This window comes from Pseudophryne corroboree, chromosome 3 (assembly GCF_028390025.1).
Source record: "Pseudophryne corroboree isolate aPseCor3 chromosome 3, aPseCor3.hap2, whole genome shotgun sequence".
NCBI lineage: Eukaryota > Metazoa > Chordata > Amphibia > Anura > Myobatrachidae > Pseudophryne > Pseudophryne corroboree.
In genome coordinates this window covers 81,649,394-81,673,812 of record NC_086446.1, presented here as the reverse complement: position 1 = coordinate 81,673,812, position 24,419 = coordinate 81,649,394, and the positions used below count along the sequence as shown (strand labels likewise).

The window sequence follows — 24,419 nt, the reverse complement described above, 5'->3', positions numbered from 1 at the left end:
CAAGGTCCTCCTCAGCCAGGGTATCAAACTTGTAGAACTTAGCAAATGTGTTTGAACCCGACCAAGTAGCAGTTCGGCAAAGCTGTAAAGCCGAGACCCCTCGGGCAGCCGCCCAAGAAGAGCCCACCTTCCTTGTGGAATGGGCTTTCACTGATTTAGGATGCGTCAATCCTGCCGCAGAATGAGCTTGCTGAATCGTGTTACAGATCCAGCGTGCAATAGTTTGCTTTGAAGCAGGAGCACCCAGCTTGTTGGGTGCATGCAGGATAAACAGAGAGTCAGTTTTCCTGACCCCAGCCCTCCTGGCTACATAGATTTTCAAAGCCCTGACTACATCTAGTAACTTGGAGTCCTCCAAGTCCCGAGTAGCCGCAGGCACCACAATAGGTTGGTTCAAATGAAATGCTGATACCACCTTAGGGAGAAATTGGGGACGAGTCCTCAATTCTGCCCTGTCCATATGGAAGATCAGATAAGGGCTTTTACAAGACAAAGCCGCCAATTCTGACACACGCCTAGCCGAAGCTAAGGCCAATAGCATGACCACTTTCCACGTGAGATATTTTAGTTCCACGGTCTTAAGTGGCTCAAACCAGTGGGATTTCAGGAAACCCAACACAACGTTAAGATCCCAAGGTGCCACTGGAGGCACAAAAGGGGGCTGAATATGCAGCACTCCCTTAACAAACGTCTGAACTTCAGGCAGTGAAGCCAGTTCTTTTTGAAAGAAAATAGATAGGGCCGAAATCTGGACCTTTATGGATCCTAATTTTAGGCCCATAGTCACTCCTGACTGTAGGAAGTGCAGGAATCGACCCAGCTGGAATTCCTCTGTAGGGGCCTTCCTGGCCTCACACCAAGCAACATATTTTCGCCATATACGGTGATAATGTTGTGCTGTCACGTCTTTCCTAGCCTTTATCAGCGTAGGAATCACTTCATCTGGAATGCCCTTTTCCGTTAGGGGTCGGCGTTCAACCGCCATGCCGTCAAACGCAGCCGCGGTAAGTCTTGGAACAGACAGGGCCCCTGCTGTAACAGGTCCTGTCTGAGAGGCAGAGGCCATGGTTCCTCTGAAATCATTTCTTGTAGTTCTGGGTACCAAGTTCTTCTTGGCCAATCCGGAACGATGAGTAAAGTTCTTACTCCTCTCTTTCTTACAGTCCTCAGTACCTTGGGTATGAGAGGAAGAGGAGGGAACACATAAACCGACTGGTACACCCACGGTGTCACTAGTGCGTCCACAGCTATCGCCTGAGGGTCTCTTGACCTGGCGCAATATTTTTTTAGCTTTTTGTTGAGGCTGGACGCCATCATGTCCACCTGTGGCCGTTCCCAACGGTTTACAATCTGCGTGAAGACTTCTGGATGAAGTCCCCACTCTCCCGGGTGGAGGTCGTGCCTGCTGAGGAAATCTGCTTCCCAGTTGTCCACTCCCGGAATGAACACTGCTGACAGTGCTAGCACGTGATTTTCCGCCCATCGGAGAATCCTTGTGGCTTCTGCCATCGCCATCCTGCTTCTCGTGCCGCCCTGGCGGTTTACATGAGCGACCGCCGTGACGTTGTCTGATTGAATCAGCACTGGTTGGTTTTGAAGCAGGGGCTCTGCTTGACTTAGGGCATTGTAAATGGCCCTTAGTTCCAGTATATTTATGTGTAGTGAAGTCTCCTGACTTCACCACTGTCCTTGGAAGTTCCTTCCCTGAGTGACTGCCCCCCATCCTCGGAGGCTTGCGTCCGTGGTCACCAGGACCCAGTCCTGTATGCCGAATCTGCGGCCCTCGAGAAGATGAGCACTCTGCAGCCACCACAGCAGAAACACCCTGGCCCTTGGGGACAGGGTGATCAACCGATGCATCTGAAGATGCGATCCGGACCATTTGTCTAACAGATCCCACTGAAAGATCCTTGCATGGAACCTGCCGAAGGGAATTGCTTCGTAAGAAGCCACCATCTTTCCCAGGACTCGCGTGCAGTGATGCACCGACACCTGTTTTGGTTTCAGGAGGTCCCTGACCAGAGATGACAATTCCTGGGCCTTCTCCACCGGGAGAAACACCTTCTTCTGTTCTGTGTCCAGAATCATGCCCAGGAAGAGCAAACGCGTCGCAGGAATCAGCTGCGACTTTGGGATATTCAGAATCCAGCCGTGTTGTTGCAACACTTCCCGAGAAAGTGCTACGCTGACTAACAACTGCTCTCTGGACCTCGAATTTATAAGGAGATCGTCCAAGTACGGGATAATTATAACTCCCTTCTTCCGAAGGAGTATCATCATTTCGGCCATTACCTTGGTAAATATTCTCTGTGCCGTGGACAGACCAAACGGCAACGTCTGGAATTGGTAATGACAATCCTGTACCACAAACCTGAGGTACTCCTGGTGAGGTGGGTAAACGGGGACATGCAAGTAAGCATCCTTGATGTCCAGCGACACCATAAAATCCCCCTCTTCCAGGCTTGCAATAACCGCCCTGAGCGATTCCATTTTGAACTTGAACTTCCTTATATAGGTGTTCAAGGATTTTAAATTCAGAATGAGTCTCACCGAACCGTCTGGTTTCGGTACCACAAACATTGTGGAATAGTAACCCCGTCCCTGTTGAAGGAGGGGAACCTTGATTATCACCTGCTGGAGGTACAGCTTGTGAATTGCCGCCAGTACTACCTCCCTTTCCCTGGGAACAGCTGGCAAGGCTGATTTGAGGTAACGGCGAGGGGGAGTCGCCTCGAACTCCAGCTTGTATCCCTGAGATACAATTTGTACAGCCCAGAGATCCACTTGTGAGCGAACCCACTGGTTGCTGAAGTTTCGGAGACGCGCCCCCACCGCACCCGGCTCCACCTGTGGAGCCCCAGCATCATGCGGTGGACTTAGAGGAAGCGGGGGAGGATTTTTGTTCCTGAGAAGTGGCTGCCTGGTGCAGCTTCTTTCCTCTACCCCTGCCTCTGGGCAGAAAGGATGCGCCTCTGATCCGCTTGCCTTTCTGAGGCCGAAAGGACTGTATATGATAATACGGTGCTTTCTTAGGCTGTGAGGGAACCTGAGGTAAAAAAGTTGACTTCCCGGCTGTTGCCGTGGATACGAGGTCCGAGAGACCGTCCCCAAACAATTCCTCACCCTTATAAGGCAAAACCTCCATGTGTCTTTTAGAATCAGCATCACCTGTCCACTGCAGAGTCCATAATACTCTCCTGGCAGAAATGGACATTGCATTAATTCTAGATGCCTGCAGGCAAATGTCCCTCTGTGCATCCCGCATATATAAGACAACGTCTTTTATATGTTCTATGGTTAGCAAAACAGTATCCCTGTCGAGGGAATCAATGTTGTCTGACAGGGTATCAGACCATGCGGCTGCAGCACTACACATCCATGCTGAAGCAATAGCAGGTCTCAGTATAGTACCTGAGTGTGTATACACAGACTTCAGGATAGCTTCCTGCTTTCTATACGCAGGCTCCTTTAAGGCGGCCGTATCCTGAGACGGCAGTGCCACCTTTTTTGATAAGCGTGTGAGCGCCTTGTCCACCCTAGGGGATGTTTCCCAACGTAACCTATCCGTTGGAGGGAAAGGGTACGCCATCAGTAACCTCTTAGAAATCACTAGTTTCTTATCGGGGGAACTCCACGCTTCCTCACACAATTCATTTAATTCATCAGATGGGGGAAAAGTCACTGGCTGCTTTTTCTCCCCAAACATAATACCCTTCTTGGTAGTAACCGGGTTAATATCAGATATGTGCAATACATTTTTCATTGCAGTAATCATGCATCGGATGGCTTTAGTAGACTGTGCATTTGTCTCATCCTCATCTACACTGGAGTCAGACTCCGTGTCGACATCTGTGTCTACCATCTGAGCTAGCGGGCGTTTATGAGCCCCTGATGGCCTCTGAGACGCCTGGGCAGGCGCGGGCTGAGATCCCGGCTGTCCCAAGGCTGCTGCATCATCGAACCTTTTATGTAAGGAGTTGACACTGTCGGTTAAGACCTTCCACATATCCATCCAATCCGGTGTCGGCCCCGTCGGGGGCGACACCACACTTATCTGCCCTTGCTCCGCCTCCACGTAACCCTCCTCATCAAACATGTCGACACAGCCATACCGACACACCGCACACACACAGGGAATGCTCTGACTGAGGACAGGACCCCACAAAGTCCTTTGGGGAGACAGAGAGAGTATGCCAGCACACACCACAGCGCTATATAACACAGGGATTTACACTATAATGAGTGATTTTTCCCAATAGCTGCTTAATATATATTATTTGCGCCTAAATTTATGTGCCCCCCCTCTCTTTTTTACCCTTCTTGTATCAGGAATACTGCAGGGGAGAGCCTGGGGAGCTGCTTCCAGCGGAACTGTGAAGGAAAAATGGCGCTGGTGTGCTGAGGAAGAAGGCCCCGCCCCCTCAGTGGCGGGCTTCTCCCTGCAGTTTCTGACTGAAAAATGGCGGGGGTTTTACACATATACAGTCACAGACTGTATCATGTGTATTTTTATGCCAAAAGGTATTTTGTTGCTGCCCAGGCCCCCCCCCCCCCCCCCCCCCCAGCGCCCTGCACCCTACAGTGACCGGAGTGTGTGGTGTGCAGTGGGAGCAATGGCGCACAGCTGCAGTGCTGTGCGCTACCTTAATGAAGACCGGAGTCTTCTGCCGCCGATTTCAGCTCCTTCTCTTCTGTCTTCTGGCTCTGCAAGGGGAACAGCGGCGCGGCGCCGGGAACGGACGATCGAGGTCAGGCCCTGTGTTCGAACCCTCTGGAGCTAATGGTGTCCAGTAGCCTAAGAAGCACAAGCTAGCTGCATGCAGGTAGGTTTGCTTCTCTCCCCTCAGTCCCACATAGCAGCGAGTCTGTTGCCAGCAGATCTCACTGAAAATAAAAAACCTAACAAATACTTTCTTTCTAGCAAGCTGAGGAGAGCTCACTAGGAGCACCCAGCTCTGGCCGGGCACAGATTCTAACTGAGGTCTGGAGGAGGGGCATAGAAGGAGGAGCCAGTGCACACCAGATAGTACCTAATCTTTGTTTTAGAGTGCCCAGTCTCCTGCGGAGCCCGTCTATCCCCATGGTCCTTACGGAGTTCCTAGCATCCACTAGGACGTCAGAGAAAAATAGGATTTAATTCCTTAGACGCAGGGAAGGTTAGCGAGGCTTTCTTATTGTCTGTGAAGTAAGCCTCCTCAATCTGCTCAGGTGTTGTATCAGCAATATTCAACACATCTCTAATGGCCTCTATCATCAACTGCACCCCTTTTGCAAGAGATGCCGCCCCCCTCAGCACATCCCCATCACCGTCTGCAGTGTCATAATCGATATCCGTGTCATCTTGCATAATCTGGGCAAGAGCACATTTTTGGGAGCGTACATAAGGGGGCCCTGAGGTAACAGAATCGGACCAAACAGCCATAGAGTTCTGTAAAACCTGAGAAATCATACTTTTAAGAGAGGCTAACCACTCAGGCTCCCTTGCTGGGACCTGTGCTAATACAGTGCAATCCTGATTACATGGAATGGGATCATCCTGAGAGGACATATCCTCTGCAGCATATGACACAGAGTCCCTGGACATAGCTTAATGGAGACCACAAACACTCCACACACACACAGAAGGGCAGACAGAATTTCCCCCCTAAGAATGCCAAGAGGGACACAGAGATTGGAGCCAACCCACACACAGCGCGCTTACTGTGTACCTTAATAGGATGCACAGTACAGATATACAGCCCCCCCACCCTCACTTATACAACCCCCTGGTACCGTATATGATAGCTGGAGTTGATATGGAGGGACTGCTCTCACTGACAGCGCTTCTGCAGGCAGGAAAATGGCGCTGAACGCTGCTGGGTCCACTCTGAGGAGAAGCTCCGCCCCCTTTCATGACGCTGTCTTCCCGCTCTTCTGAAGATTATACTGGCCTAAGGAAAAGTGCTGGCAGCGATCCCGGGACCCTGACAGGCTTGGAGGTCAATGTAGGGTGTAGGCGCTGGCTCAGGGCGCCCCTCACAGTGCCGCAATATGTGCCGTTGAGCCCCAGAGCACAGTTAGTACTGTGCTCCATACCCTGTTGCCGCCATCTTCACACCGGCTCCCCGCTTGCCAGGCGGGCCGGTGACTCACTCGCCACTGATCTTCTGGCTCTGTAAGGGGGTGGCTGCATGCTGCTGGGGTGAGCGATCCCCTGTGGCAGGGAACGTTTGATCCCCTCAGGAGCTCAGTGTCCTGTCAGTGGAGATAGTGGTCACACCCCGCAAGGCGGACACTACTCCCCCCCTTAGTCCCTCGAAGCAGGGAGGCTGTTGCCAGCAGCCTCCCTGTGCCTAAACTCTATTTCAAATAATAAAACTAAAAGAACTCCTATAGAGCTCCCCTAGCTGTGACCGGCTCCTCCAGGCACATTTTCTAAACTGAGTCTGGTAGGAGGGGCATAGAGGGAGGAACCAGCCCACACTCTCAAACTCTTAAAGTGCCAGTGGCTCCTAGTGGACCCGTCTATACCCCATGGTACTAATGTGGACCCCAGCATCCTCTAGGACATAAGAGAAAGGATATTTATGGTAGACTTACCATGGTTAAAATAGGATTTTAATTACCTACCGGTAAACTCTTTTCTCATAGTCCGTAGAGGATACTGGGGTCCACATTAGTATCATGGGGTATAGACGGGTCCACTAGGAGCCTTGGGCACTTGAAGAAATCAATAGTGTGCACTGGCTCCTCCCTCTATGCTCCTCCTACCAGACTATCCGCCCAGTATCCTCTACGGACTACGAGAAAAAGATTTACCGGTAGGTAATTAAAATCCTATTTTCTCTTATGTCCTAGAGGATACTGGGGTCCACATTTAGTGTTCACGCTAGGTTGTTTTAGCAGGGCGCCGCGCCCTGCCCGATTTTTTAAGGGCAAAACCAACCCTGCCCTTTCTGCGGCGCCCTGCTAAAACAGCCGCCCGCTTTCTGCCCTCCCAGCGTGTAAAGATGCCGTGCACATGCGCGCGGCATCCATTCACGCTGTGAGAGAGCTTGGGGGAAGCCCAGCACCTCCGTAGGTGCTGGGCACGCCCCCAACAGTGACACCGCCGGCCGCCCACGCCCCCTGTCTGTGGGCTGAACCGCCCACTTGTAGTACGTAGATTGGCCATGCCCCCTATTTGCATGGTCACGCCCCCTTTTGGCACGCGCGCGCACTTGTGCCCCTCACAGTCCGGCGCCCTGCCCCACTGCTAGAGTGAACACTACACATTAGTACCATGGGGATGCACCAAAGCTCCCAAACCGGGTGGTAGAGTGCTGAGGTTCCTGCAGAACTGATTGGCCTCTGAGGACCTTCAGTTTGGACAAAGTATCGAACTTGTAGAACTTGGCAAACGTGTTCGAACCTGACCAAGTAGCCGCTCGGCAGAGCTGTAAAGCCGAGGCACCTCGGGCAGCCGCCCAGGAAGAACCCACCGACCTAGTAGAGTGGGCGTGTACTTTAGGAACCGGCAATCCTGCCGATGAATAAATCTGCTGGTTAGTAAGCCTGATCCAGCGAGCAATAGACTGCTTTGAACGCAGGACACCCAATTTTTTTGGGATTATAGAGAACAAAAGGCGAGTCAGATTTTCTGTGACAAGCTGTCCGCTTCACATAGATCTTCAAAGCCCTCACCACATCCAGGGGGTAGCAGAGGTGTCAGTAAGCACCGGAACCACAATAGGTTGGTTAATATGAAACGCAGACACCACCTTAGGAAGAGATTGCTGATGAGTTCTGAGTTCTGCTCTATCTTCATAAAAAATTAAATAGGAGCTTTTGTGAGACAACGCCCCCAGTTCTGACACACGCCTTGCGGAAGCTAAGGCCAACAGTGTAACGGTCTTCCACGTAAGAAACTCTACGTCAACCTCCTGTAAAGGCTCAAACCATTCTGATTGTAGAAACTGCAACACCACGTTGAGATCCCAAGGTGCCGTGAGAGGCACAAAGGGCGATTGAATGTGCAGAACACCCTTCAAGAACGTCTGAACCTCAGGGAGGGAAGCCAAATGTTTCTGGAAGAAAATGGATAAGGCCGAAATCTGGACTTTTAAGGAGCCCAAACGTAGGCCCACATCCACACCACTGTTTTCCCACCACGAGACATATTTTTTTACAAATACGGTGGTAATGTTTAGACGTTACCCCTTTCATGGCTTGGATCAGGGTTGGAATAACCTTGTCCGGAATTCCCTACCGGGCTAGGATTTGACGTTCAACCTCCATGCCGTCAAACGTAGCAGTGTTAAGTCTTGATAGACGAACGGTCCCGGTTGTAGAAGATCCTTTAGAAGAGGCAGAGGCCACAGTCCTCTATGAGCATCTCCAGTAGATCCGCGTACCAGGCTCTTCTTGGCCAGTCCGGAACAATGAGAATTGCTTGAACCTTTTCACTTTTTATCCTTTTGAGAATTCTGGGGATCAACGGAAGTGGTGGAAACACGTAAACCATCTGATAGACCCAAGGAGTCACCAGAGCATCCACCGCCACTGCTTGTGGGTCCCTCGACCTGGAACAATACCGCTTGAGCTTCTTGTTGAGACGAGAGGCCATCATGTCTATTTGTGGAAATCCCCACCGACGTGTCAAGGACTCGAACACCTGCGGGTGGAGGCCAGACTCTCCTGGGTGGAGGTCGTGTCTGCTGAGGAAGTCCGCTTCCCAGTTGTCTACTCCTGGAATGAAAATTGCTGACAGCGCCACTGCGTGTCTTCCTGCCCAGAGGAGAATCTTTATTACCTCTGACATTGCTGCTCTGCTCTTCGTTCCGCCCTGTCGGTTTATGTACGTTACTGCCGTCACATTGTCCGACTAGACCTGAATTGCCCGATCTTGTAGAAGATGTGAGGCCTGCACAAGGGCCTGAGTTCCAGAATGTTGATTGGAAGGATGACTTCCTGACTTGACCATCTTCCCTGAAACTGCACCCCTCCGTCCTGCGAAGAGGTGAGAAGACTGTAGCCACCACAGAAGGGAGATCCTGGCCTTAGGCGACAGATGGATCCTCTGGTGCATGTGAAGATGCAATCCGGACCATTTGTCCAACAGATCCAGCTGGAAGGGCCTTGCACGAAACCTTCCGTACTGCAGAGCCTCGTAAGAGGCTACCATCTTCCCCAGAAGGCGAATGCATAGATGCACCGATATCCGGGTTGGTTTTAGAACATCCCGCACCATTGACTGGATTACCAATGCCTTTTCCAACGGAAGGAATACCTTCTGTTCCTCCGTATCCAGTATCATTACCAGGAAAGGAAGCCTCCATGTTGGTTCCAGGTGGGATTTTGGTAGGTTCAGAATCCACCCGTGATCCTGGAGTAGTCGGGTTGAGAGGGCAATGCTGTCCAACAACCTCTCCCTGGATGGTTCTTTTATCAGCAGGTCGTCCAGGTACGGTATGATCACTCCCTGCATGCGAAGGAGAAACATCATCTCTGCCATTATCTTGGTGAACACCCTCGGTGCCGTGGAGAGGCCAAATGGCAGGGCCTGGAACTGGTAGTGACAGTCCTGCAGTGCAAACCGTAGATAAGCCTGATGAGGCGGCCAAATCGGGATATGAAGGTACGCATCCTTGATGTCCAGAGACACCAGAAATTCCCCCTCCTCCAGACCCGAGATCACTGCTCTCAAAGACTCCATCTTGAATTTGAACACCCTTAAGTACGGGTTAAGTGACTTGAGGTTTAAAATGGGCCTTACCGAACCGTCCGGTTTCGGTACCACAAACAATAACCATTGTTTTGTATTTGAAGTGGAACTGGGACAATGACCTGAGTTTGTACCAATTTCTGAATTGCTGCCTGCAAAGTCATACCTGCTTCTGGAGAAGCTGGTATGCCTTACCTGAAGCATCTGAGAGGATGTAGTTCCTGGAATTCCAGCCGGTATCCTTGGGATACGAGGTCCCTCACCCAAGGATCCCGGCAGGACTCTACCCATATATGGGCGAAGTGTTGAAGGCGAGCACCTAACTGAAAGTCGCCTTGCTGCTGGGGCCAACCGTCACGCGGGCTTCGTGGAAGAGGATCCGGAGGCCTGGTCTGAAGTTCCAGCAGGCTCTGGTTTACGGGACTTACCGCGAGTTCCTCTAGCAGCATTGGAGGCACCTCTGGCTTTGCCTCTGAATCTGGCCACCCGAAAGGACTGCAGTAAGGGCCCAGGATAGGGATGTCTAGCAGGTGGAGCAGCAGTCGGCAGATATGTAGATTTACCTGCAGTCGCCTGAAATAGTCACTTGTTCGGTTCTTACCCAAACAAGGATTCACCTGTAAAAGGAAGGTTCTCTACACCTTTCTTGGATTCAGCATCTGCTGACCATTTTCGCAGCCACAGGGCTCTACGAGCTGATACTGTCATAGCAGTGGTACGGCCGTTAATGATACTAAGGTCCTAATACAGACCTGATCGTCACCCAGACATGCGGGGGGACACCCAGCACAGGGCTAGTCTGCCCCGCATGTCAGGCCCGATTCACCCCCCTCCCCTCCAGAAGTACAAAAGCATCGCACAGCGGCGATGCTTTTGTACTTCAGGAGTAGCTCCCGTCCAGCGCAGCTCCTGCACGCTGGCAGAGCGCTACTCGTCACTGCCCGGGTCGCAGCGGCTGCATGTGACGTCGCAGCAGCTGCACTGCGGCACCGGTGCATGCGCACATCTGACCTGAACGCTGCGCTGCGAAGAACGTCAGCGTGCGATCAGGTCAGAATGACCCCCTTAGTTCCTTAACAGCCTCACTCATGAAGTTTGCAGTTGTAGTAATGTTACTATCTCATCCTGAGGTAGTGTATACAACCCTTTCAAAATATCATCAGACCATTTTACCGTGGCTCTAGAAATCCAGCCGCAAACTATGGTAGGGCGTTGGGCTACGCCTGCTGCAGTATAAATTGACTTGAGAGTGGTCTCAATTTTGCGATCAGCTAGGTCTTTGAGAGAAACAGCCCCAGGTACAGGTAGTACAATTTTGCGTGATAGCCTGGACACAGACGTATTCACTGCTGGAGGGTTTTTCCAGACTTTCCTATCCTTGGCAGGGAAAGGAAAGGAATTTAGTACCCGTTTAGGAGTAATACATTTTTTGTCAGGATTTATCCATGCTGCCTTTGAAAGGGAATCTAATTCCTTAGCTGAGGTGCCTGTCTGTGATCGGCAGCAGCTAACATGAAAGTGTCCATAGACTGTTTCAGGGTTTGCCGTAGCTAACTCTGAATTTATGTTAGTAATCATTGATTTAAATGATTCCATCCACTCAGGTTCCTTCATATTACTACCCTGTGAAGGTAGTGGACATTGGGTACACATCAGGGACCCCTGTGAGGAAGGTGTAAACCTAGGCTTGCATGAAGTACACACAGACTTATTTGCAGACATGCTTTAGCAGAGACACAGAGTTAAGTAGGAAACACAGTGCAGTATTAGTGAGACAGCACACTTATTCCAGACAACCCTGAATGGAGTGACACAGAGAGGAATGGGACCAGCACACAATACTACAGTCAGAGCAGTGGCCCGCTGGGTATCTCTTATGTGTAATTTACATCACAGCGGTGTAACCGCTGACTATGTGCTCCCCCCTCTCTATAACCCCCCCAGGTACCAGTATTTATTCATTTATTAGTAGTTTCTTATATAGCACAGCATATTCCGTTGCGCTTTACAATTAGAACAACAGTTATAGGGGGTCATTCCGAGTTGTTCGCTCTGTAAATTTCTTCGCATCGCAGCGATTTTCCGCTTAGTGCGCATGCGCAATGTTCGCACTGCGACTGCGCCAAGTAAATTTGCTATACAGTTAGGTATTTTACTCACGGCTTTTTCTTCGTTCAGGCGATCGGAGTGTGATTGACAGGAAGTGGGTGTTTCTGGGCGGAAACAGGCCGTTTTATGGGCGTGAGTGAAAAAAACGCTACCGTTTCTGGGAAAAACGCGGGAGTGGCTGGAGAAACGGAGGAGTGTCTGAGCGAACGCTGGGTGTGTTTAAGACGTCAAACCAGGAACGACAAGCACTGAATTGTAAGCTTGCCTATAGATTGTAAGCTTGCCTATAGATTGTAAGCTTGCGAGCAGGGCCTTTCTACCTCTGTCTGTCTGTTTTTACCCAGTTTTGTTCTATTACTGTTGTTCTAATTGTAAAGCGCAACGGAATATGCTGCGCTATATAAGAAACTGTTTATAAATAAATAAATAAATAACTGATCGCAGATGCCGAGTAAGGTTGAAGCTACTCAGAAACTGCTAAGAGGTGTGTAATCGCAATTTTGAGAATCTTTCGTTCGCAATTTTACTATGCTAAGATTCACTCCCAGTAGGCGGCGGCTTAGCGTGTGTAAAGCTGCTAAAAGCAGCTTGCGAGCGAACAACTCGGAATGACCCCCATAGAACAAAACTGGGCAAAGACAGACAGACAGACAGAGGTAGGAAGGGGGATCCTGTGTAGCAGCAGTCTCTGCATGCAGCCTTTACACAGCAGCAGGAAACGGCGCCTTTGAGCTTCTGGTACCACACTCTGGGAAGTCCCGCCCCCTTAATGGTGCGCGGTCCCTCTGATATATTTATACTGGCTATCTCCATTTTGTGTAAAAAAAATAAGATTTTAAACCTACCGGTAAATCTTTTTCTCCTAGTCCGTAGAGGATGCTGGGGACTCCGTAAGGACCATGGGGTAAAGACGGCTCGGCAGGAGACATGGGCACTCTAAGACTTTAGAATGGGTGTGCACTGGCTCCTGCCTCTATGCCCCTCCTCCAGACATCAGTTAGGAATGTGCCCAGACGAGACGGACAGTACGAGGAAAGGATTTTTGTTAATCTAAGGGCGAGATACATACCAGCCCACACCATACACACCGTACAACATGGTATATATTAAACCAGTTAACAGCATGAACAAAACAGTATCAGCCCGAGACTGATCTCAACTGTAACATAACCCTTATGTATGCAATAACTATATACAAGTCCTGCAGAATTTTTCCGCACTGGGACGGGCGCCCAGCATCCTCTTCGGACTAGGAGAAAAAGATTTACCGGTAGGTTTAAAATCTTATTTTCTCTTACGTCCTAGAGGATGCTGGGGACTCCGTAAGGACCATGGGGTTTATACCAAAGCTCCAAACCGGACGGGAGAGTGCGGATTACTCTGCAGCACCGATTGAGCAAACGGGAGGTCCTCATCAGCCAGGGTACCAAACTTGTAGAATTTAGCAAAAGTGTTTGAACCCGACCAAGTAGCTGCTCGGCAAAGCTGTAATGCCGAGACGCCTCGGGCAGCCGCCCAAGAAAAGCCCACCTTCCTAGTGGAATGGGCCTTTACCGAATTTGGTATCGGCAATCCAGCCGTAGAATGAGCCTGCTGAATCGTGTTACAGATCCAGCGAGCAATAGTCTGCTTAGACGCAGGAGCGCCAACCTTGTTGGCTGCATACAGGACAAACAGTGCATCTGTTTTCCGAACCCTAGCCGTTCTGGCTATATAAATCTTTAAGGCCCTGACTACATCAAGGGACTTGGAATCCTCCAAGGCACCCATAGCCACAGGCACCACAATAGGTTGGTTCATATGAAATGACGAAACCACTTTAGGCAGAAATTGAGGACGAAAAGGAGGTTGGATGTGCAACACTCCCTTTACAAAAGTCTGGACTTCTGGGAGAGAAGCCAATTCCTTCTGAAAGAATATAGATAAGGCTGAAATCTGCACCTTAATGGAGCCTAACTTCAGGCCCATATCCACACCTGACTGCAGAAAATGGAGAAAACTACCCAGCTGAAAATCATCCGTAGGAGCATTCCTGGCTTCACACCAAGACACACATTTTCTCCAGATACGGTGATAGTGTTTCGCCGTTACCTCCTTCCTAGCTTTAATAAGAGTAGGGATGACTTCATCCAGAATACCTTTCCTAGCTAGGATTTGGTGTTCAACTGCCATGCCGTCAAACGTAACCGCGGTAAGTCTTGGAAAACCCAGGGCCCCTGTAGTAGCAGGTCCTCCCTGAGAGGAAGAGGGCACGGATCTTCTGAGAGCAGTCCCTGAAGATCTGCATACCAGGCCCTTCGAGGCCAATCTGGAATAAAGAGTATTGTCTGCACGCCTGTTCGTCTGATGATTCTCAATATCTTTGCGATGAGTGGAAGTGGAGGGAACACATAGACCGACTGAAACACCCATGGTGTCACCAGGGCGTCCACTGTCACTGCCTGAGGGTCCCTCGACCTGGAACAATACGTCCGAAGCTTTCTGTTGAGGCGTGAAGCCATCATGTCTATTTGAGGAAGTCCCCAACGACTTGTCACCTCTGCAAAGACTTCTTGATGAAGTCCCCGCTCTCCCGGATGGAGATCGTGTCTGCTGAGGAAGTCTGCTTCCCAGTGGTCTACTCCCAGAATGAAGACCGCTGACAGAGCGCTTACATGATTTTCCACCCAGCGGAGAATCCTGGTGGCTTCTGACATTGCTACTCTGCTTCTTGTCCCGCCCTGGCGGTTTACATGCGCCACGGCTGTGACGTTGTCTGACTGGATCAGAACGGGTAGGTTGCGAAGAAGATTCTCCGCTTGTTGCAGGCCGTTGTATATGGCCCTTAATTCAAGCACATTGATGTGTAGACAAGCCTCCTGGCTTGACCATATTCCCTGAAAATTTTTTCCTTGTGTGACTGCTCCCCATCCTCGGAGGCTCGCCTCCGTGGTCACAAGAACCCAATCTTGAATGCCGAACCTGCGACCCTCTAGAAGGTGAGCACTCTGGAGCCACCACAGGAGAGAGACCCTGGCCCTGGGGGACAGGCTTATCCTCCGATGCATCTGCAGATGGGACCCTGACCACTTGTCCAGAAGGTCCCACTGAAAAGTTCTTGCATGGAACCTGCCGAACAGAATGGCCTCGTAGGCCGCCACCATTTTTCCCAATACTCGAGTGCATTGATGAACCGACACTCTTTTTGGCTTCAGCAGGTCCTTGACCATGTTCTGGAGTTCCTGAGCTTTTTCCATTGGGAGAAAAACCCTCTGTTTTTCCGTGTCCATAATCATGCCCAGAAACGACAGCCGGGTTGTCGGAACCAACTGCGACTTTGGTAGATTTAGAATCCAGCCGTGTTGTTGTAGTACTCTCAGGGAGAGAGAGACACGCTTTTTAGTAACTGTTCTCTTGATCTTGCTTTCATCAGGAGAGATAATTGTGACCCCCTGCTTGCGCAGGAGCACCATCATTTCCGCCATTACCTTGGTGAAAATTCTCGGGGCCGTGGAAAGCCCAAACAGCAACGTCTGAAACTGGTAATGACAATCCTGTACAGCGAATCTCAGGTACGCCTGATGAGGAGGATATATGGGGACATGCAGGCATGCATCCTTCACGTCTAGTGAAACCATAAAATCCCCCCCTTCCAGGCTGGAGATCACTGCCCTGAGAGATTCCATCTTGAATTTGAACCTCTTCAAATATAGGTTTAGGGATTTAAGATTCAGAATTGGTCTGACCGAGCCATCCGGCTTCGGGACCACAAATAGGGTTGAATAGAAACCCTTTCCCTTGTTGCACTAGGGGAACCTTGATAATCACTGGCTGTTGACACAGCTTATGTATGGCAGCTGAAACTATTTCCCTCTCTGGGGGAGAAGCTGGCAAGGCCGATTTGAAAAATCGGTGTGGAGGCACATCTTCGAACTCCAGTTTGTAGCCTTGGGATACAATTCCGACTACCCAAGGATCCAAATCCGACTGAACCCAGACCTGGCTGAAGAGTTGAAGACGTGCCCCTATCGGTGCGGACTCCCGCAGCGGAGCCCCAGCGTCATGCGGTGGATTTGGTAGAGGCCGGGGAGGACTTTTGCTCCTGGGAACTAGCCGTAGCTGGTGTTCTTTTCCCTCTACCTCTGGCGAGGAAAGAAGAGCCACGCCCCCTTCTGAACTTATGAGACCGAAAGGACTGCATCTGATATTGAGGTGTTTTCTTTTGCTGTGGGGGAACGTAAGGCAAAAAAGAAGACTTACCCGCGGTAGCTGTGGAAACCAGGTCCGCGAGGCCCTCCCCAAATAAGACTTCACCCTTGTAAGGCAAAGCCTCTATATGTCTCTTCGAGTCAGCATCACCAGTCCATTGACGGGTCCATAGGGACCTTCTAGCAGAAACTGCAATGGCATTGGCTCTTGAACCCAAAAGCCCAATATCTCTCGCAGCCTCTCTCATATATAACGCTGCGTCCTTGATGTGACCTAAGGTCAACAAAATACTATCTTTATCTAGGATGTCAATGTCAGATGACAAGTTATCTGCCCAATATGCAATTGTGCTACCCACCCATGCCGACGCTACAGCAGGTCTGAGCAGGGCTCCCGTAGTCGCATAAATTGATTTTAAGGTAGTTTCCTGCCTGCGATCCGCAGGATCTTTTAGAGCCACCGTGTCTGGGGACGGTAGTGCCACCTTTTTGGACAAGCGCATCAAGGCCTTCAGCTCATGAGATGGGGGGAAAAGTTACCTCAGGTTCCTTTTCCTTAAACATGCAGACCCTTGTGTCAGGGACAGAGGGGTCCTCTGTGATATGCAAAACATCTTTTATTGCAATAATCATATATTGAATACTCTTGGCCACTCTTGGGTGCAACCTTGCATCATCATAGTCGACACTGGAGTCGGAATCCGTGTCGGTATCAGTGTCTGCTATCTGGGTAAAGGGACGTTCATGGGACCCTGAAGGGTCTTGTGACACAGTAAAAGCCATGGATTGACTCCCTGCTTTGTCTTTGGACTCTGCTTTGTCCAATCTCTTATGTAATAAAGCCACATTAGCATTCAAAACATTCCACATGTCCAACCAATCAGGTGTAGGCTGTGCCGACGGAGACACCACCACCATCTGCTCTGCTTCCTCCTTAGACGAGCCTTCCGCTTCAGACATGTCGACACACACGTACTGACACCCCCACACACACTGGGATATATGGATATGGGGACAGACCCACAATAAGGCCCTATGGAGAGACAGAGAGAGAGTATGCCAGCACACACCCGGCGCCACTAGATTCTGAAACAAAGTCCCAGACCTGTAAAGCGCTTGATATACAAAATTAGCACCAAATAAATGTGCCCCCCCCCCCCCCCCTCGTTTTTGCCCCCTGTTATTTGTACAGCAGGGGAAGAGTCCGGGAGCAGCTTCTCTGCAGCATGCTGTGGAGAAAATGGCGCTGGTTAGTGCTGAAGGATCAAGCTCCGCCCCCTCAACGGCGGACCTCGGTCCCGCTATTTTTCTTTATACTGGTGGGGTTTTTACTATATACTGCCTCCGCAGTATCTATACATCTGCCAGTGTCATCTGAGGCCATAATTGCTGCCCAGGGTGCCCCCCCTGAGCCCTGCACCCTTGCTGTGCCTGTGTGTGTTGTGGGAGCAATGGCGCGTAGCGCGACCGCTGCGGGGTACCTCATGAAGATCTGAAGAATTCTGCCGCCTTTGAAGTCTTCTTGCTTCCTTACTTACCCGGCTTCTATCTTCCGGCTCTGTGAGGAGGACGGCGGCGCGGCTCTGGGACGAACAGCAAGGACGACACCTGTGTCTTGACCCTCTGGAACTAATGGTGTCCAGTAGCCTAAGAAACAGAGCCCATCAGTCCAGGAAAGTGGGTCTGCTTCTCTCCCATCAGTCCCACGATGCAGGGAGCCTGTTGCCAGCAGTGCTCCCTGAAAATAAAAAACCTAACAAAAGTCTTTTCAGAGAAACTCAGTAGAGCTCCCCTAGTGTGCATCCAGTCTCCTCTGGGCACAGGATCTAACTGAGGTCTGGAGGAGGGGCATAGAGGGAGGAGCCAGTTCACACCCATAAAAGGTCTTTAGAGTGCCCATGTCTCCTGCGGAGCCCGTCTATACCCCATGGTCCTTACGGAGTCCCCAGCATCCTCTAGGACGTAAGAGAAAGAGTGCGCAACCCCCTTTCTTTGCATAATACCAGTGTGGGTACACAGCGAGCACCGCAGCCGGGTGATCGCTGTCCCTTCTTGCCGCCAATGTCACCGGGGACCCGCTAACTGTACTCACCGCACAGCGTCTTCGGCATGCTGCCGGCGTGGGCTCACAACCTGGGGATGTGAGATACAGCGCCTCAGGAGCTCAGTGTCCTGTCAGCGGGGATACGAACCATTAACTCTGAGGAAGTTGGTTCGGTCCCCCCCTAAGTCCCACGACGCAGGCAGACTGGTTGCCAACCAGTGCTGCCTGAAAATAATAAACTAAAATAAATTTCTGAAGAAAACTCTGGAGAGCAACGGAATGCACCCGGCTCCTTGGGCACATTTTTCTAAACTGAGTCTGCAGGAGGAGCATAGAGGGGAGGAGCCAGCAAACACTATTCATTTCTTAAAGTTCCAGGCTCCAATGGACCCGATCTATACCCCATGTTAACTACGTTTCCCAGTTTCCACTAGGACGTTAGAGAAATCCTCTTGTTACATAGGATACAAGTCCGTATTTAGTCCTACAGATATATGATCAATACCATATTATAACCTGCTATTTTTCAGCTATGTATTTTTTAAATGCACATCACCACTACAGCCTTCTGGTATGTCCCTTATTGTTCATTCATACAAGTTTCCAGTACAGATTATTGAATACCTGAAATGAGTTTTGGAACTTTAGCATCCTTATTAAATGCTATTGTATTGTCGTATAGAGATCCGGTCTGAAGATCGACAGCGTCTAGGTCGACAATGTTTAGGTCGACCACTATAGGTCGACAGTCACTAGGTCGACATGGATGGAAGGTCGACAGGGTTTCTAGGTCGACATGTGCTAGGTCGACAGGTCTAAAGGTCGACATGAGTTTTTCACATTTTTTTTTATTTTTATTTTTTCATACTTAACGATCCACGTGGACTACGATTGGAACGGTAAAGTGTGCCGAGCGAAGCGGTAGCGGAGCGAAGGCACCATGCCCGAAGCATGGCGAGCGAAGCGAGCCATGCGAGGGGACGCGGTGCACTAATTTGGGATCCCGGTCACTTTACGTAGAAAACGACACAAAAATAAAATTAAAAAAATCCTCATGTCGACCTTTAGACCTGTCGACCTAGCACATGTCGACCTAGAAACCCTGTCGACCTTCCATCCATGTCGACCTAGTGACTGTCGACCTAGTGACTGTCGACCTATAGTGGTCGACCTAAACATTGTTGACCTAGACACTGTCGATAAAACGAACCACACCCGTCGTATATACCTGGTGAATGTGGACTCCACTTACAATTGCTGAAGCAGAACACTTAAAATCACAGAGCGGGGTTAACAAGTGCTAAGGCGCATGGTGTGTAAAACGCTCTGCTGATTCCATAGCTGAAGAGTTTCCGAACTTCCACTGACATTAATGTAAGCATAAAAATTGTGCGGCAGGAGCTTAATGCAATGGGTTTCCATGGCCGAGCTACTGCATGCAAGCCTCACATCACAAAGTCCAATGCGAAGCGTCGGATGGAGTGGTGAAAGGCACACTGACACTGGACTGTGGAGCAGAGGAACCGTGTTCTGTGGAGTAACGAATCATACTTCTCTGTTTGACAGACAGATGGGCGAGTCTGGGACTGGCGGATGCAGGGAGAACGTTACCTACCTGACTGCATTGTGTCAACAGTGAATTCTGGTGGAAGAGAGATAACGGTATGGGGCGGTTTTTCAGGGTTTGGGCTAGGCCTCTTCTCTCCAATAAAGGGCAATCTTAATGCTTCAGAATACCAACACATTATGGTCAATGTTATGCTTCCAACTTTGTGGCAACAGTTTGGGGAAGACCCTTTTCTATTCCAACATGACTGTGCCCCAGAGCACAAAGCAATGACTATAAAGACATGGAGCCTACTTCAGACTGGATCGCTGCACCGGCAGCGATCGCAATCTGAAGCCCTTTGGGAAGTGCGCCCACGCATGCTAAAAGCATCTCAGGGCTGCGATCGCCTCTGCCTGATTGACAGGCAGAGGCGGTCGCGGGGAGGGAGGGGGCATGCCAACGGCGTTAGAACTCCATTGGTGGGGCGCGGTCCGAACAACGCAGGAGTGTCCAGACCGTTGCGGGGGTGGGCTGTATCGGCTGCGTGACATCACACGCATCTGCTGCGACCCGGAACGCGGTGGGTAGCCGCCTGCCAGTGCAGCTAGGCTGCGCAGGCAGGGAGATACTCGCCGGGTGCAAAAGCATTGCTGCCGTGCGATGCTTTCGCACCCGTGCGGGGGAGGGCAGGGCCTGACTTGCATGGCGGACTAGCCCTGTGCTGGGCGTCCCCCCGCATGTCTGAGTAACCGATAGTAGATGTGCTAAATTTAGCACATCTACGATTAGGTCTGAATTACCCCCATGGTTTGATGAGCTCGGTGTGGAAAAACTTGACAGGCCCGCACAGAGCCCTGATCTCAATCCCGTCATGCACCTTTGGGATAAACTGGAATGGAAATTGCAAGCCAGGCCTACTCGTCTAAGATCATTGCCAAACTTCATAAATGCTCTACAGAATGAATGGGCACAAATTCCCACAGAAACACTCCAAAATCTTGTGGAAAGCCTCCCTAGAAAAGTGGAAGCTGTTACAGCTGCAAAATGGGGACCAACTCCATATTAAATTATATGTATTTGAATACAGTGTCATTACAGTCCCTGTTGGTATAATGGTCAGGCGTCCGAAAACTTTTGTCCACAAAGGGGTCTATTCAATGGAAGTTGGAATTGCCGTCAAGTCAGAAAGATGGCACTTCCCGACTTTTTTTGGTTGAATCAGGATTCGACCTATTCAATGGTGCTGCCTGTTCTCCGACTTGTCGGAAAACTTGTGGATCAGCTGATTAGCCGCGGATCCACGTGTTTTGTTGAATTAGCGGCCAATTCCGACAGGTTTTTGGCTTGTTTTCGACAACGCTGATCTGACTTCAAAAACAGTCGTATCAGCATTGTTAAAAACGGGCAAAAACTGTTGGAAATGCCCGCTAATTGAATACTGCACTGTCGGATCCTCTCCGTCAGAGAGGATCCAACATGCATTAAATAGACCCCATAGTGTACTTCCGGCCATGCAGTAAATAATACAAAAACTCACTCTGTACACATGTAACAATGTATTTATACACATAATGATATCTCCTACACACACTGATGGGACTGCAACATAATTTCCTCTTACCGTGTGATGTGAGGGACCGCTTATTCTTCATCACCACGCTTTTCTATAGACTCAGATGTACTTCTATATACTCCCGCTCCTGCATGGAGAGATAGACAGTGACATCCTGACACACACAATGATATAGCAGTAGCAGTATGAGGGTTTGGGTCAACCTGACACCATGCTCCTGCTAACCCTACTTGCTCTTCCAACCTCCCTTAACTAATACTTAGCCTTATACCTGGAGCTGTTTAATCCTATCTTGCCTCATACCAGTATATTGAACTTTGCCTATTAACTGTATCTCCCGCTCTGTTCAAGGAATTAATGCATTCAGGTAAGCAACTCATTAATTGCTTACCTAAAATTGTGTCCTTTACCTTGATATTATGGGGGTTAAATTAAGGGCACTCGGAAGAAGCCTTTAATAGGATTTATTCATTAGTGAATAAAAGTTCCCCAGACTTCACGTCAATTATGAATTGCTAAGTCCCCAAGGATAGGGTGTCAAAACGAGAAGAACAGACACCAAGAGAATCATTATACTGTGTATAATGGAAGAGAACTCAGTGTCCCCAAGATGGACTCTAAGAACTTGCTTCAACGGTGAGCACAAAGAAATCCTGCTTTCTCCTTCATCCATCTGATTTGAAGGATGTATTTCAAGGATGCAGTTAGAACTGTAGCTGAAATCCCATCTCTCCCTTCTCCACAGGTAAAAACCATCTTCATGTTTATACAGTGCATCCAGAAAGTATTCACAGCGCTTCACTTTTTCCACATTTTGTTATTTTACAGCCTTCTTCCAAAATGGAATAAATTAATTTTTTCCCTCAAAATTCTACACACAATACCCCATAATGACAACGTGAAAAAAGTTTATTTTAGATTTTTGCAAATTTATTAAAAATAAAAAGCTAAGAAATCACATGTACATAAGTATTCACAGCCTTTGCCATGAAGCTCAAAATTGAGCTCAGGTGCATCCTGTTTCCACTGATCATCCTTGAGATGTTCCTACAGCTTAATTGGAGTCCACCTGTGGTAAAATAGGAATTTAATACCTACCGGTAATTCCATTTCTCGTAGTCCGTCGGAGATCCTAAGTCCGCTTCCCAGTTGTCTACTCCCGGGATGAAGATGGCCGATATGGCTTTGGCATTCTGCTCTGCCCAGAGGAGTATCTTGGACAGCTCTCTCATTGCAGCCCTGCTTTTACTTCTCCTTCTTGTCCGTTTAAGCACGCCACTGCCGGTGCGTAGTCCGACTGTACTTGTATGCCTGATCATGAAGAAGGTAAGAGGCATGCAGAATGGTATAGATTGTATAGATTGCCCTGAGTTCTGGAATATTTATCGGAAGGGTGGCATCTTGATTTGACCACCTTCCCAGGAACTGAGCCCCCTGGATTACTGCTCCCCAACCTCTAAGTTTGCATCCGTGGTGAGTAGAATCCAAATCAAAAAACCGGAAGGTTCGACCCTCCACCAGGTGAGAGATCTGTAAACACCACAACAGGGAAATTCTGGCTTTTGGCGATAGGCGGATCATCTGATACATGTGCAGATGAGACCCTGATCATACGTCCAAAAGAACTAGTTGGAAAGGTCAGGCATGGACTCTTCCGTACTGAGGGCCTAATTCAGACCTGATCGCTGGTCGCCTACAGGGGGAGTGTATTTTTGCTGTGCAAGTGTGTGAACGCATGTGTAGCAGAACTGTACAAACAGATTTTGTGCAGTGTCTCCACAGTCCAAGACTTACTCAGCCGCTGCGATCGCTTCAGCCTGTTCAGGACCGTAATTGACGTCAGTAACCCGCCCAGCAAACGCATGGACACGCCTGTGTTTTTCCAAACACTCACAGAAAATGGTCAGTTGACACCCACAAACGCCCTCTTCCTGTCAATCTCCTTGCGCTCGCCCGTGCGAATGGATTCATCGCACAAACCCATCGCTGAGCAGCAATCCGCTTTTTACGCGGGCAATGCGCCTGTGGATCGCGGTGCATACGCATGTGCAGTTTACACCTGATCGCCTGCTGTGCGAAAACGCAGCCTAGCGATCAGGTCTGAATTACCCCCTGAATTGCCTCCTAAGAGGCCATCATCTTTCCCAGAAGGCGTATGCAAAGATGTACCGAGATCCTGATTAGCATCAGGATGTAATGAACTGTCTGTATTGTCTTTGCCGTTTCCAAAGGAAGGGACTTTACTGAGACAACATGTCCAGTAGCATTCCCAGGAACAGAAACCTCTGTGTCGGCTCCAGGTGGGATTTCTGCCAAATTAGAACCACCCCTGAGACGTGAGTAGTCGAGGCGTGAGGCTGATGCTTACCATCAACTGTTCTCCGGACATAGCCATTAGCAGGAGATTGTCTAGGTGTGGAAAGAAGTTCACTCCCAGATTGCGGCGTAGCAGCATCATCTAAGTCATCACCTTTGTGAACATAGTCGGTGTCGTTGAGAAACCGAGTGATAGGGCCTGGAATTGGTAGTGACTGTCCTGCAGTGCAAACTGTAGATAAGCCCGATGAGGCGCCCATAGAGGGATGTGAAGTACGTATTTCTAACATCCAGAGACACTAGGAATTCCCCATATTTAGACCTGAGATCACCACTCTCAGAGACCCCATCTTGAAGTTGAACACTCGTAACCATGGGTTCAGTGATTGGAGGTGTAAGATTGGTCTTACCGAACCATCCGGGTACGATACCACAAATAGGCTGGAATAATAACCCCTGCTTTGGGGTTGAGGCAGAACTGGAACAATGACCTGAGTCCGTAACAGTTTTTGAATAGCTTCCTGTAAGGTTACTCTTGTTTCCAGTGAAACTGGTAAGCCTGGCTTGAAGAATTTGAGAGGAGATATTGGAACACTAACCTGTAGCCCTGGGATATCATTATTGACCCAGGAGTCCTGGCAGGAAACCTGCCCAGACATGGCACAAATATTTTAGGCGAGCTCCCACCAGCAGGTCCCCCAGCCATTGCAGCTAGCCGTCATGCGGAAGGCTTTGGAGAGGCCGTGTTGGAGCTCAGCTCCTGTAAATGAGCTGCCGCTGGTTTGCGAGGTTTTCCTCCTTTTCCTCCAGCAGCATTGGATGAACCCCTTGTCTAGCCCTTTAATCTAGCACCCCAAAGGGACTGCTGAGAGGGACCAGGGTAATTACATCCAGTCAGCGGAGCTGTGGACAGTAAATAGGGGAACTTACCAGCCGTAGCTTGGGAGATCCTGTTGTTT

At 49.8% G+C, this 24,419-nt stretch overlaps 1 protein-coding gene across 5 annotated transcripts in view; it reads right to left on the bottom strand.

Annotated features, from left to right (window-relative positions):
* LOC135054811 (zinc finger protein 260-like) overlaps positions 1-24,419 on the bottom strand; it is a 224,207-nt gene that overhangs the window by 55,255 nt on the left and 144,533 nt on the right. For 3 of the 5 annotated variants that reach the window (XM_063958174.1, XM_063958175.1, XM_063958177.1), the window contains one exon: positions 21,193-21,271. The exons of the other annotated variants lie outside the window; for them this stretch is intronic. In XM_063958174.1, coding sequence (XP_063814244.1) covers positions 21,193-21,223 — 31 coding nt within the window. In that variant the 5' untranslated portion in view covers positions 21,224-21,271. Of the gene's footprint in view, positions 1-21,192; positions 21,272-24,419 lie in introns of those variants that run through there. 5 annotated transcript variants of the gene reach the window in all.